General features: G+C 34.6%; 1 protein-coding gene and 1 long non-coding RNA gene across 5 annotated transcripts in view; one reads left to right on the forward strand and one right to left on the reverse strand.

Annotated features, from left to right (window-relative positions):
- The window catches only part of LOC128080325 (uncharacterized), a 987,521-nt gene that overhangs the window by 204,558 nt on the left and 766,720 nt on the right, over window positions 1–16,243 (forward strand). The window lies entirely within an intron of this gene.
- SGCZ (sarcoglycan zeta) overlaps window positions 1–16,243 on the reverse strand; it is a 335,417-nt gene that overhangs the window by 7,516 nt on the left and 311,658 nt on the right. For all 4 annotated transcript variants that reach the window (XR_008206602.1, XR_008206600.1, XR_008206601.1 and 1 more), the window contains exon 7: window positions 8,782–8,905. Coding sequence is in view for 1 of the 4 variants with exons in the window: in XM_052682407.1 (XP_052538367.1) it covers window positions 8,782–8,905 (124 nt within the window). In the remaining 3 variants the exon portion in view is untranslated. The remainder of the gene's footprint in view (window positions 1–8,781; window positions 8,906–16,243) is intronic.

Here is a 16,243-nt window from a genome sequence, read left to right on the forward strand (position 1 = left end):
ATGGTAACAAAGCAAAATGGCTTTATCTCTGCAAACGACTGTAGAAGCTTAGGAAAAGGTGAGTTCCTTAGGTTGTTGTTAGTGATTTTTATAAGGTATTGAAAGTCAACAAAGCCAACTTGACAACACTATAGCACAATATCAGCAGTACATTTAAGGGACTGGGAAGATATGACACTTGACATTTCCAACAGTAAATACATATTAGTTTATGATAAAACTGGTGGTATATAGCAGAAAAGCAGTGCAGGAGCACTATAGAACCTGTGCTGGAGAGAAGTGACTGACAGCAGGATGGGAAAAAACTGAGAAGAGAAAGCTGAATGAAAATCCATGCAATGAGTGATGCACAACAATGTTACCATCCACAGCAGAAGCAATGTAAATGACTGGGATGGTTGAAGGAAATACAGACTGAACAAAGCCTAAAATAATATAAACCCTGTCAAGGCTTCCTTCTCCCAGAGGAAGATGCTGTCACTGATGGGAAATAACACTAAAAGGGACAGAAGGAAGAATCTCAGAGGCATAGATGACAAGTGCATGGCATGATACCTTTCTTAATTCTCATCCTTACTGACAGGAATTCATTACAAAAGTAAATGCAGTGAACTGTTATCTTTGTTCTGCATTTTTTATAACAAAAGAATGATGCATTTACACACACAAGCTGTTTTAAAAGTACAATTTCATAAACCTGAAGTAATTAGGAGTCAGTATATATTATAATTTATATAATAATATATAATTTAGATGGAAGAAATGTGGACAGTGTTTAGAATTAATACTGTTCTATTGGAACTGGAACTGTAAAAGATTGCATATGTGAAAAATTCAGCTCAGATAGGAGCAAATGTAACAGTAACTATAGAAAGCATAATAAGAAAATAAAATAACAGATGAGAGAAACAAAGAATTTGGTAGCAAACTAAAAACTAGAACTGGTAAAATGCGGTAAGGAAACAAAAGACTAATCATCAGTCAGTGGAGTTAATGCAAATAAAAAGTACTCTTTCATTTCTAATACAAGAAATAAAACAAATGTTATCAAGTCCACTATTATCACAGCAATAGTGGAGATATCAACAGGATTGAATAAAAATTTAGTACCATTCAACAGTGTAAGCTTAACATAAGTATCAGCACATCTTTTATACTGAATAGTGTTCATCATCGTTCTGTTCTCAGAGAAAGATCAAACACTGATGTCAGAACATGATAAAATGCTTTCAGTTTCAACAGTAACTCTGCCGGATATTAAACAGGAGCCTTGAATGTCATATACTTGTAATCAGCAGGTTTTGATAGCTTGAAAATAGTTTTTAAAAAAAAAAACCAACAACCAGAGTAGCCTTTTGGACATTTAATACGTTTTTTCACTAAGCCTTAGTATACTCGGAATATCAGAGAAGATAAGTAAAAGATTAGTTATCTGTTGTTTTGAGGAAAAGAAAAAAAAAAGAAAAAAGAAAAAAACAGAAATGAGAATGTTATGTATGTGATAATATGACATTTGAATATAGAAGACTTTCATGTTAAGAAAATCCAACTATACCAGATCAGTTACATATACTTTTGAAAGGAAGAATGACTGGTAACAATTTAGTTGAGGTAGTAGTGGGAAAGGATTCTGAGGAGTACATAAATCAAAATTAAATGAATTCTAAAAGAAGACATGTCTTGATTAAAAAAAGAATTAATTCAGAAGGAAAACAGAAGTCATATGATGCTCGAGATCATGCTAGAAGATGAAAATCTTTTGGATGCTTTGAACTTTGCTATTTTTTATTATATGTACTTATTATTTCTATGTCTTTGCTTACATCAGGACAGCTACACTTCTGCAACTCCTAACTGCAGAGATTCTGTAGTGTACTTCCCTAAGGTTTTAATTCAGTGGACTTTTACTCCAGTGTCCACTGCAATATAATGTGGCTCAGTTACTTCAAGATTAAATGATCTTTTAAATGATTAAATGATCTTTTTAAGCACATCTGTGCATGTATTTCCACCGGCGCTTTCAAATTTCCCACTGTGATGTTGATGAAACCAGATTTTTCTGATGCCATGATCTTGAGTAGTAGCTCTAATGTCCTGTTCCAACAAGCATCCCACAACATCTGGTGAGCAATGTGGATAAAGTGGTACTGTGTTGCAGAGAAACTGAAGTGGATTCTTGTGAAGGTGTATCTACTGCAATGAGTCTGACAAGTTTGATGCCTTTGTAGAAAGCTGGGAAAGTAGTGCTGTTTAGACAGACCCCTATAAGCTACACTCTGGGAATACCCAAGATGAAGAAATTTAATAAAGGTAGCTTAAAGCCAACCTTAAATCTGTGTACATATGCAGTCAGGGTTATCAATAAAAAACTAAATTTACAGATGCAACATTGATATTTATTATTAGTTACTTCAGGGAAAAAAAAAAAAAGAAAAGAAAAGAAAAAAAAAAAGCCCCCTTTGTATGGAATTTGAGAGGAACATAGTTCATGTTTTAGGATGCAACCTTTTCCCTCCTAAATTTTGGTAAAAACTGAAATTCTTGTCAGAAAAATCTTCCAACAAAACTTAAACTACTTAACTTTTTATGGTTGCTGTAATGAGGTGTTTAAAGAGAAAGGAGGTGGCAACAAAGAAGAGTATTGTGTTCCCAGGGAATACTGCTACTAGATGACAGAGAAGTCATCAGGGAAATGCCAGTATGAAGGGTCTTACTCTAATCCTTTGTGCTGCCAAGGTAGGAGATAAGCCATATAATACTTCATATGCATGAAGATTAAGCAAAGCCATTACGCTCTACCTGATACTCACACCTTAGCAGATAAATAGGCAAGGAAAGAAAACCAAAACTTTTATCCATTCTTGAAACATTGTGGGAGACTGACTAAGAAACTACAAAATGGAAAAAGCAGCAGTTACTCACCAAAATAATGTTTCACATTGGAAAACAGTATATTTAGCAGGATCATTCCCTTTACATAGTTAAGAACTAGAAATTGTAGATCATTGCCCTGTTTTGTGTATCTTAATGTCACAAAAAATATTTAAATATTACCCTTTTTAATTATTTTTTTTTAAAGTACACCTGGTTTCGGATTAATTAAAATAGCAAACTGAATCAGCCTGTAGGGCATGTGAAATTAACAGAAAAATTGTACACTTTAAATGAATATTCTTATGTTCTCTACTATTTAATGTGAAACCTGAGAACTTTCACTGCACATTTTCCATGCAGGATTTTATTTTCACCAGGGCTGTAGGAGTACTGTATCAGACAGAGAGACTGTGAGAGTGAAGCAGAAGACTGAATATAATATTTTTAGGAAATTATTTTATTATTTCCAGTTCTGTATTTTGGGGGAGGAAAAAAAAAAAAAAAAGGAAGAAAGATAGAATAGGCAGTTCAGCAAGATACCAAAAGATATTATTTGAAATGACAAAGGATATATAAATATTTGGTCTCTCTACTAGAAAATTTGCAATCAGTTATTTCTATGAATTAGCAAAAGTCTCTGCAATAACAGCACTATTAACTGGCAGACACAAACATGTAAAAGACTGTATCTTCAAAGAAATGTCAAAGATTAACTAACCCAAGAAATCCTAGCCTGTGCCTTGTGAAAGTGTTTAGAATATCAAAGGTACCTGTGATGTTTATTAACTGAGGTCTGGAAGTCATCTACTCATCAGACTGTGCTGTTAAGCTATCTGAACAGGAACAAGTAGGAGAGGAAGATAAGAAAGAAAATACAGTTTATCTACAAAAAAACACAGAAAGATTGAAGGAAAGTACTTTCAGTGGGTAAGGTACAGGCATGAGGTAAAGAATCAAATATTCATACAAGGCATGTTATATAGAGATATGAATCAGCCTTGTCATGTATAAAAGTTCTCCCCTAGGTCCTTGACTAAGTGCTCACAAAAGAGGAGATTACACTCTGACTATATACAGCCAAATACAAGAGTTATGATTTATAAATATTGAAAAATGCATCAAAGTATGGCTGGACTTGAAAGATCATTCCAAAGTGCTTCAAATTGTATTCAGGACTAGTGTGGTTAAAAAATAACAGGAAATTGGATGAAATGTAGAAAAGAAGAAGGAAAACTGAAAGGTAATGTTCATCAATCAGTATGAAAAGACAGTGTAATGTGATTGCCCTTAGGCTCTTCAGAATTAATTTGAATTATAACAATTCAAGATTTTGTCTAGTCTTTTTGCTCTATTGCATATGCTACCAGAAGCATAAATGGAAATATGATCATATAAATTGGGTTGCTAGACTCCTAACTACATATTTTTCATTTGCTTGTATGTTTTTATTTGCTGAAGTCAGATTACAGCATATACTGCAATGCTTTAGTTCACATCAACCTATTGTTCTAATAACTACTTCTGGTTTTTGCATTTATTTTAAAAATATTCAACAAAAATAGCCTTCATTGAAAGTCTAACATACACTAGCACAGTATCTGGAACCATATCTGTCTTAAGAATCAGTGTTATTAAGGAAAAGGTAAGTACCGAAATGAATTTCATAACTGGGGTGAAACTGGATGTACCGAATATCCAGAGAGGGACAAATTACCTAGTACAATCTGCATGTTCAAAATATATTCTCTATAGAAGTAGGATCAATTGGCCACAAGAGAAAGGAGAGCTGTAGGCCAAAGTGTGGTCAGATGTGGTGAATATTCTCTGTCTAAAGATTATACATGACACACACGGATGAAGCAACCTTCTTTAATTCTGTTCCATTTTCTTCCTCAATATTATTCTTGAAAGTACTGCCAACTGTAGATTATTTGAAAACTAATATATATATGCATTAAATATAATGTAAATAGTAAAGTGTGCAATTCTTGCTAGAATGGAAGAACTTTTGTTTCAACACCTCAATATAGAAGTGATGTTTATGAGAGTTATGCTTCATTTTAAGCACATATTTTTCTAAATTCATGTTAGATGGTCACAAGCATATGTCGCGTGATAACTCCACTGTAATTTATATTGGTGGCTATGGAAACAAAAAATTTCTAGCGTATTTATTCTTTCCGTTTCAGGGTTGGTCAAATGGGATTGCTATGAATGCTGACCAGTAGAAGTTTACAAGGTCCAATGCTTATGGTATGCCCATGACTCATACACAAGAATTTCTTGAATCAAATTCCAAATGGTATTAGAAATCCTTTGAAATTCAGAGGACAAATATGACTTCTTTGTTATATATGTACCCAAACCAGAAAGCGAAAGACATGATAAAAATATTTCTGCTCAATCTTGTGAGTAAAAAAAGTTATCAATTACATTTCAAATTGAACTAGAATAAAATTTAATCTTCTTGGAAAAATGTTTCACTTATAAATTAAAAATTGTCACTTCTTTTTCTAGTAAAATTGCCTCAAGGATCATCAAGTTCCAACGTCCTTGCCATAGGCAGGGTTGCCAGCTAGTACTAGATCAGTACTGCTCAGGACCCCAACCAACCTGGCCTTGAACATCTCCGGGGACAGGGTATTCAAAGTCTCTCTGGGCAACTCCCCTGGCATTTAATCTAAGTCTAACCATTACCCCTTGTCCTATCACCATCTACCCATGTAAAAAGTTGATTTTCCTTCCATTTCTAATCTTCCTTTAAATACTGGAAGGCCATACAGCCTTCTCTTCTCTAGACTAAACAAGCCTAGCTCCTTCAGTTTATTACAGGAGAGGTGCTCTAGTACTCTAATCATCTTCATGGCCCTCCTCTGGACCTTATTCAAAAGCTCTACATCTTTCATGTGTTGGGGGGGACCAGACTTGGACATAGCACTCCATCTGGGGCCTCACAGAAACAGAATAGACAGGGACAATCATGTCCCTCTCCCCACTAGTCATCCCTTTTCTGACAGAACTGAAGTTACCATTGGCTTTCTGGCTACAAGTGCACACTGCTGGCTCATGTTAAGTTTCTCTTTTACCAGAATCCCTAAGTCCTTCTCAGCAGGGCTGCTCTCAAGTTCTTCTCCCAGTTTGTATTATCTTGACCTGGGATTATCTCAAACTGAGTGTAAAGCCTTGCACTTGGCTTCGTTGACCTTCATGAGGTTTACATGAGCCCAACATTCAAATTTATCAAGACCTTCTAGATGGCATCCCTTCCTTCTGCCTTTTCAACCACATCGCTCAGCTTGGTGTCATCAGCAAACTTGCTGAGGGTGCACTCAATCCCATCATTTATGTCACTGATAAAGATGTTACAGCACTGCTTCCAAGACAGATCCCTGGGGGACAATGTGCATCACCAGACTCTCCTGGGACATAGAGCCATTGACCACAACCCTCTGGCTGTGACGTTCCAACCAGCTCCTTACCCATGAAACTGTGTACCTTTCAAAACCACATCTCTCATAAGGATAAGGATGTAGTAGGGCCATGCAAGCCAAAGGCCTTGCAGAAGCAAATATATTTATAGAAAAAAGAGTGTCAGTGTGTCTTTCTCTTTTTATTTATTTTGTCTTTGCTAAAAAAACAGGATTCAATGAAAATGCAGAACTTAGGTTACATAGAAGCAGCCTGAAAAAGTACATAACAGCATGAGCTTCAGCACAGCTAAGGTTAGTTAGCAGCCCTTCTTTTCAAAGAGTGATGTATTTCAAAATCATTAAAATTAGTTGCTAGAACAATTAGTTTTTAGCATGAAATAAACTATTTGGAAAGGTGTGATTATATCATAATGTATTTCAGGTATATTTCTATGTACTTTTATACTAAGCAAAATCTAGTATTTCTGGAATTCAAAATTGATCTGTATTTTTGCAATATACTTATATGTGAAAGAAGCAGTAGCCAGCTAGCAATCATTGTGCTGAATTACCAAATAAGAAAAGTTATTTTTCTTCTTATTTGAACCAGTAGATTTAGATAGAGCTCAGAGCTTCACATTGCTTTCTGCTTGTAAATGATGGCTACTTTAAACCATTAGTTATGGTTTATTTATAGAATAAAACATAGTTCACAATTAAAAGCCAAGCTCTAATTGAATCAAAGGATTCAGCTGATGCCTTGGCTCACAAGGGTGCAGCTCAAGAGTTTTATAAAGAGCAGTAGAGTGTGAATAAAAATTACAGCCCCTAGTATTCAGTCTGGGATCATGCATTATAATGTGTAATATGGCTAAAAGGATTATTATAATACTGTAGTAAATAAAAAGACCATGTATCAAACAGCAGAACTGAGAATGCTTGCAGAGGCTTTCATTTTGTGATGTGGGAGGGTAAAGATTATACTGTGTGAGAAATAAGGTTAAAAGAAAATGATTTTATAAACACATCAATGTTCTTCATAAGATAATTTCTAAAGTTATTCTTAAATAAAAGAAAAATATATGCTTCATAGATTAGTCCACTGTAAATTCATAACGATTGTCTTCATGGCTAATAATGATTTTTTCCAGATTCCATATAACTATTTGCTGGTATGACACAGCAGTAATTATGCCACAGAAGGAAAATATTACCTTGTGTATCTTTGGTGCCTTAGTAAATAAGCTTATAAACTTAAAAAAAAAAAATTAAAAGTTAACTAGTATGGAAATGATAACAAAAAATCATGTATTGTATTTTTTTTCTAGTACAAAAAGGGACCTCAAGGATCATGAATCTCCAACCCCTCTGCCACAGGCAGGGCCACCAACCTCCCCATTTAATACTAGACCAGGTTGCCCAGGGCCCCATCCGATCTGGCCTTGAACACCTCCAGGGATGGTGCATGCACAACCTCTCTGGGCAGCCTGTTCCAGCACCTCACTACTCTCTAATAAAGAACTTACAGGGTGAGGGAAAGGGTAGGGAAAGGTTGGTATCTTGTTCTCTCATAACTATCAATCTAACATATACATGGGAAATCACAGATGAATAATGTCTTATTTTCCATGCCCAGGACTATAAAAAACATTTTCAATAGGAAGTTCGATTAAGCTTGTTTTACACTGTCATTTTTTTTTTTTTTTTTTTTCCTATAAAGCATTTTGTTCTTAACTGAATTCCAACAATGCAAAAGATAGTTATTATAACTTTTCTCAAGTTCCTATTATGGCAATCTAGCTGAGATCATAAGGAATTACTTCCAAAAACATCTTTCCAATGTACACTAGTAGATACTTAAGAACAATTAAAAGTCATGCTATATATTCCGTACGTTTCTGCCATTCATGGATTATGAACCAAACCACTGATCCAATTTGACATTTTTTTCTTGATTTCACACAGGTTTATACATGAAGAATCCCTACCAAATTTTTTGTCTTGTTGATCACTGAAACATGATTTTGGTGAAATCATACAATGAACACAGGGCTGAAATTCTCTACCCTTCAGAGGTATTAACAGCCAAAGGAAAAATATGCAGTATGCAGATCAAATCTGTTGAAACATGTTATCACAGCTTAATAAGGTATTAATTCAAACTTTTCTCTTTCAGCTTGTCAAATTCATCCAAAATTTCTTTTTACCATCATCACTTAGCTGTATTTTTCCCAAGGATATGCCGAAGGACTTGATAGTGTTTTTCTTGAGTGTTATATTAAAAACTATTTTTATCTATATCCATTTCATTTTTTTCAGTGTGCATGAGATTTAGTAATTCAAATATTTGAAAAAAGAAAAATAAATAAATTATTTTAATATAGACAAATGCAGAAAGCTTCTTGTATGTTTACCATGCTGCTGAATAAATGATCCTTGCATTATTTGTTTTAAGTTGAACAGGGCAATAGAACATTTTTCTACTGGCTGAGCTTACCTCCCCTTCTGTAGACTGTAAGTGCAGTTCTTTTCTACATGTAGCCTTTAAATCTCCTGCAGCTGCATTGATTTGCACTCCCCTGGGTGCTTCCATCACCAAAGATCTAGTTGGAGATTCAAGTCTGAAAGACAAAAACAACCACTGAGAAAAAAATACACTGAATCAAACCACCAAAAAAAAAAAAAAAAAAAAATCAACCAGACTTAAAAACTACAGTACCACAGTGCATGAAGATACACATTTTGAATTGTTAATGTATTTTGAAAGTTAATGAAGCAGAAGTGAGTTATTATACATATACATGATTCTCTCTCTGTTCTCTATAGCTCAGAGAATAAAAAATCCGTCTGTGTTTAAATCTGTTCCTGCCTGGGACAGCATTTAGGCATTTAATGATACATAGGTGCCTGCCTACTGATGTTTGCCTATACTAAAACTGAAATACAGGAACTTACAATTCCATGTATTTCTATGAGTGCTACTGTAATGGCAATTTAATAACTAAACTTTGCTAAGTGACCAATGGCAAATGTTCATCTCAATAAAAATTAAGCAAAGGACTTTAACAGTTTTAAATAATAATGTAATACTGAATAGAATGGCTTTGCCTTCACAGGCTTATTTGTATTTCACAGAGATGTAGCAGCATTATGTATGAAAAAAGGGAAAGAGTACCATTCCAGTCTCTTTTACCGTGGTTTTTTGCATGCCCTTTTTCTGTTCTGGAAAATACTCATTATGCTCTTTAATACTGATATAATAGGGTCAAACTACATATTACTGGGACTTGGTATGTCTCCCTAGTGCAACTATTGTTGTTCTACTCCTGACAGATTTTCCCTTTCTTTCTGTACTCTATACTCAAGATTCTCTATTAAGCTTAGTGCAGAACTGAGGTACCTTCTCTTCTATATTCTATCTCAGTATACTGAGATAGATCTCTTGAATGGGAAGAACCACTGCAAGGTTTTGATAGTAGTAGTGTTCACAGACTGAATAGAAAAGGTGATCAAATGTATTGAACTGGAAAACAAAGAAATGAATTCTGGATGGGTTCAGCGATAGACTTATTGCATAGCCCTGTTAGGAATGGGACAAATCTTTTAATCTATTTGTATCACAGTAATATAATGACAGAACACAGTTCTTACTCTACCTGAACAAAAGCTTTTTGTAACATGAAATATGCTAGTGATAAAAATAGCTAGGATGAGCAGCTCAATAAAAACTCTGCATTTCCCTCTTTAACAAATTGTATTCTGAGTGTTAGGTCAAATCTATTCCAAAGTATAATGAGTTACTAGGCATGTTATAGACATGAGTAGTTCATCAAAGAATTTTGCTATAGAAAAGCCAAATGAAAGGTCTATCAGGCAGTGGAATGACAGAATTTCGGCATATTTCAACCACTGTTTTTGTTTTTGTTTTTTAGTATACAGAGTAGTAATGGATAATTTGAAATCAAAATGCCACATTTGCATGCAAAGTAAGTTACCAAGATGGTATCTGTGAAATATGTAAATATGTCTGTTCATTATATGTTACTCAGATTCAATGGGACAGAAGATGGAAACACACAGAAAAATTACCTGGTAGCACAAAATGAGACTATTAAAAGCAGGTGTTCAGATAACAGCAAAGTATTTTTTGCAGATAGCAGAAAAATCTGTACTTGTTACATGCTTTTTTTTTTTTTTTTCCAGTTTATATAGGAAAAGGTTAACAGATCATTTTTGTGCTTCTTTGTACCAGGAAAGAATCTAAATATCATGAATTTTTTAATCATGAACTTCAGTGTTTTTCAGGTGGTTATCTGATGTTAATTTCTGATGGCTATAAGACAACAGAAAAAGAGTTTCCAAAACTTTTTAGAAACTGTATGCACAAACTGGAAACAAATGAACAAACAAAACCTACAAAAGAACAACAAAAAATAACATTCAAAGAGAAAACTTATTCGTTTCCAATGGAAAGTATAACAGAATTCTGCTGCTCACAAAATACCGAGTAACTCCAAAACAGAGAAACAGAGCTGCATATCTGATTTACAAATATCAGACCCAATTTAACCATTGCTATAAATCAAGAAAACTTCATTATGTACTAATTGTATACTATGTAACAAACATTTTTTTGTTATGTGCGTTTGAAATTTGCTGAAAGGGTGTGTGTAGCAGAGAAAGCTATTGTACTAGTTCCATGACAATTTAGGTCAGACTTCTGCAATCCAGTCAGCATACACAGATTCGTACTGCAAAGATCATAGCTCAGTAGTGTTGGAGTACAGTAGCAAACTGATGGAAAAAAAAAAAAAAAAGAAGAAGTCATAATCAATAAATGCCTGGCATTTAGGTAATGTGCATTTCTGTATAGAATGTTTAGAAATGAGGCTTTTGAAAGTATTATGTTGGCTTAACTTTGAATTTCATAGGAAATTGAACTATGCAGTTCAGTGCTGAATATTCGGATATTTCCATTCCATCCATAATTTTCAGCAACATGATTTTGTGATTTATAAACTAATTTCTCAGAATCTTAAGATTTCCCACTGGTTTCAGCTCCCACCTTCTAATAATTAGGATAAAAAATGTTCCTCAACTATATTCATTACACTGAATATGTAGATTTTAGGAAAAAAAAAAAAACAGAAAATATTTCTGGTTTTATATAATCAAAATCACTCTTAGACATCAGAAATTTTCTAGTAGGAAGACAGAAAAAGTCTGTTTAGGAATATCAAACAAAAAATAATTTTGTTTGAAAAGTTAACATTTTTTTCCAAAGCACAACAAAAGTTGAGGTGTTCCTTTGTGTTTCATCATTGTTGTTCATTATCTTTGTCAATTTTAATACCTTTCTATTTGTCTAAAATGAAGACATTTGGAGAATTAATTTCTGAAATTAAGTTGTTAATTTCAGACTTCAACGTAGTCTGGAGAAGTTTCTTTTTCAGGCAATAGATTTTTTTAGCAGTTTCCTGAAATCAAATATTTTGGTAGAAATATTAGTGAATGGCTGATGATTAGAGAAGTCGCTTTTAAAATACTACCCATCTATTAATAAAACTGAGTGCCTATATTTGTTTTACAGCTACTAATGTACTTTTTTTGTTATTATTCTTCAGAAGATACACAGCTGAAAAGTGACTTAGTTATGCAATCTCCTGCATGCTATTGAAAACTGAGAGATTATTTCCTCAATCTTTTCAGATAAATTATATTTCATATGCAGCTTCTTTAAAATATTTTTGTTATATTTCTGAAAGCTTTAATCTCCATTATAATACAATTGTAACACTCCATGTTGTAATTCATCCCTTTAAGGAATAGCACATTATTAGAATAGCAAACCAAGAATTTGCTTTCCTTTCAGATTTACTGATGGCCTGTCACATTAGCATTTACTTCACTGAGATAACCTGAATTGTACAATCATAGAATCATAGAATGGCCTGGGTTGAAAAAGACCACAATGATCATCTGGTTTCCAGCCCCCTGCTACGTGCAGGGTTGCCAACCACTAGACCAGGCTAGTCCAGAGCCACATTCAGCCTGGGCTTGAATGCCTCCAGGGATGTGGCATCCACAACCTCCTTGGGCAACCTGTTCCAGTGTATCACCACCCTCTACGTGAAAAAAATATCTAACCTAAACCTCTCCTGTCTTAGTTTAACACCATCCCCCCTTGTCCTATCACTATCCACTATCACAAACAGCCATTCCCCATCCTGTTTATACACTCCTTTCAAGTACTGGAAGGCCACAAGGAGGTCTCCCCATAGCTTTCTCCAAGCTAAACAAGCCCAGTTCCCTCAACCTTTCCTCATAGGAGAGGTGCTCCAGCCCTCTGATCATTTTAGTGGCCCTCCTCTGGACCCGCTCCAAGTCCTTCCTCTACTGGGGGCCCCACACCTGGACACAGTACTCCAGATGGGGCCTCACAAGAGCTGAGTAGAGGGGCACAATCACCTCACTCTCTCTGATGGCCACCCCTTTTATAATGCAGTCCAGAATACCGTTGGCCTGCTGGGCTGCAACCACACACTGCTGGCTCATGTCCAGCTTCTCATCCACCAGGGCCCCCAAGTCCTTCTCCGCAGGACTGCTCTCAAGGAGATCTTCCCCCAGTTTCTATATGTACTTGGGATTGCCCCAGCCCAAGTGCAGCACCTTGCACTTGACCTTAATGAACCTCATCAGGTTTTCATGGGCCCACTTCTCCAGCCTGTCCACGTCCCTCTGGATGGCTTCCCTTCCATCCAATGTATTGGCTGCATCGCTCAGCTTGGTGTCATCTGCAAACTTGCTGAGGGTGCATTTGATGCCATTGTCTATGTCATTGAAGAAGATGTTGAAAAGCACCGTTCCCAAGACCGACCCATGAAGGACACCGCTTATGACTGGCCTCCACCATGACACAGAACCACTGATCACAACCCTTTGGCTGCATGCAGTCAGCCAATTTCTAATCCGTCGAATAGTCCATCTTCAAATCCACACCTCTCCAATTTAGAGAGAAGGATGTGGTGAGGGATCATGTGAATATAATATTGCTTATATATCATACAATATAATACAACATAAATGTATATAATTTTATATAATATATATATCTGTATATAATATGTATATTATATTAATATAATTTTTAAATAATATAATACAATATAAATTTGCTTTCCTAACCAGCACACAGCTGTAATAAAGTAACTAGTGCTATTAATGAACAGAATCTACAACACACTAGGGAAAGATGAAGAAATGTTTAAAACAACACTTTCAAATAATATAATCTGTCAATTCTTACATGTGATTCAGAAAGATCTATCCAGAGCACAGAAGGGCTTTTTTCTTTTTAATTATCAAGGGCCAATTTTAAAGACGAATTCTAGAGGATCAAAGCTGCATGGACATGGGCTGAATTCATTAAAGCATTATTGCTAAAAAAGGAAAGTTTTCAAACATTTTGAGTATGTTACTTTGAAGGTATTAAAATATTTCTCATCAGAAATACAGAAATATTTATTTTTCATTTGTTATTTTCTGTTTACAAGCTGACCTAGATTGTATTAGGGAAAAATAGTAATAATAAAGAAACAAAAGATTTAATTTTAGGTTTTAATAAATAATTTAGATTTATTTCTTGCACATCCCTCAAACTCACATGGCATATAATTCATCGATGATATTTTTGCTCTATTGACTAGCAGAAAATATTTCCTAAAATAGAAAGAAGATCTCTGTGTGCAAATGTGAATAATTTATTTGCTTCACGTCTATCCAGTCTACACTATTTAGCAAAATGACTAATATGAACTTCTAGCACTCTGGAATTTGAATTCCAAATGGCGGATTAAAAAATACGCTGCCAGCTAGAGAATGCACATGTAATTCAGGTGCTCATTTCCCCTTACACATCTTGATGTCTAATACATACTTCAGTACTTTTAAGTATTTAATATATGATGATGGGCTTCTCATCTTGGTGGGTTTTTTGTTGTTGTTGTTGTTGTTGTTCCAGTTGTTCTAAACTCCTCTTATCCTTTTTTTCACTTCTTTATAAAATGGCCTTCCAACCCCAAAACACCATAGAATTCAGTGAATTTCTCATCCTCCACAGAAATGATTTTGTTTCAAATTAGAATTAAGATTTTTTTTTCACAACTACTTTTGAAAATTTAGTTCTCCAGTGGCCTCAAACAACTGTAAATACATTCCCCTCTTCCCTCACCTCCCCCCCCCAAATTTCTATCATTATTATAAGAACAGTTGGCTGCTTAATTTTCAAGCAAACTTTGAAGTCAAAAAAGCCCCTGTCTACTGAAGGACAGAAGGTATCGGACAAAATTTGGGTGGCAAACTCCAATAGTATACATAAATAATAACCATGAACTTTTATGACCATTGTGACAAAAAACCTGGATTACCTTTCTTAATAGATATTGAAACCAGTCAAACAGAGCATTCCTGATTAGTTCATTTTGACATCACGATAGGAATGCTGGGAGAATAAGACTTCATTCATTTCAATCTCGTTACTTACATATATTTGTATAATTACAAATAGTTTTGATACCTTTACACCCTATACAAGTTGTATCTGATTCACTGCTAGAAGAGTAATTTTTTCTGAAGCTTACTGTATTTGGTTTTTAACCAAATGTCTGTATTTTCAGGAAGAAAACAAAGATTTTATTGAAATGCAAGGGAAGACGTGCAGGACTCCTGAGTCTTTAATGTCATTCACTGATCATCAGATAACCTTTATCAAAAGGCAAAATTCTCATATCTTCACAGGAAGCTCTCTATGTGTGGGAAACTAACCTTTAAGGACACAGTTTGGCTTTCTGTATTTTTTGACTTCACAGCAAGACCTTAAATAAGAGAAAGTTAAATAGAGACCTTATGGAATAGCTAATAGCACAAACTACTGAATATCAACATAACCAGTTTTTCTACTCATTGACTATTGTCAATGGTCAGTTTAAACAAAGATGAATCTTTCATGATTTAAATTGGAACAGCATAAAAGACAGCATTTGCTATTATATCCATTCTCTACACATCACTGACTGTGTCAGCATGACTTTATTACAGTTCCTGGAATTTTCATTAACCCAGAAATCACCTTGCTGGGTTCAAATCTGAGTTCTAATTGTTCCATACATGCCACTGATCTCAGTTCTACAAGTCTGCATTATAATAACAACACACAAAATAGCAGTGTTTTAATTTTAGGTGACATAGATAAAAATCAGAAAAATAATTTCCTGACACAGGCAAATAAAGGAAGTCAACTGAGAATATAAATATATTGTTACTGAGGAGGAAAAGAAAGCAATCCAAAGCATTAAGAGTGTCTTTTTCAGGGATGCTACTAAAGGGCCAGAAAAAAATGAAGAGAAAGGTGAGGTACACTAAAGAGAGAAAATATTTAAAGCAACAGCATGACAAAATAATCAGGTGATGCGAGGAAAGTTAAAGAAAACTTAGTGCATGCTTCTTTCTTAGAGTGAATTAATTAAATCTGTGAATAAAATTCATCCTGAAGAAACTACCTTTGCAATCACCCATCAGGTGGAAGGAAGGATTTGAACAGTATAACCTTTATCTACCATTTACATTTTCTCTAAATGCACTCTTCTTCATTTCTCATTAGATATGGCACTATATCAAAATCTTTACACAGATCTTTGAGGAAATGATCTACCTAATTCTTGTTTTCCAGACTATCAAGTACCTTATTGAGGGAAAAATATTTTTTGGATTGGCATAATCTCACCACCTTCTATTTTACCCCAATTTTTACTTATCTTCAAGTTGTTAATAATTCTTTTCTTTAAGAATCTTTCAGAATAATATTGAAAGCATTGCATACCATTGAATCCAGCCTAAAAGATCTGACCTACTAAAATACTCCTTTCACCTATTTTTCCATCCATTTCATTACAACTGCTACT

Source organism: Tympanuchus pallidicinctus, unplaced genomic scaffold (genome assembly GCF_026119805.1).
Source record: "Tympanuchus pallidicinctus isolate F22 unplaced genomic scaffold, pur_lepc_1.0 scaffold2, whole genome shotgun sequence".
Classification (NCBI taxonomy): Eukaryota; Metazoa; Chordata; class Aves; order Galliformes; family Phasianidae; genus Tympanuchus; species Tympanuchus pallidicinctus.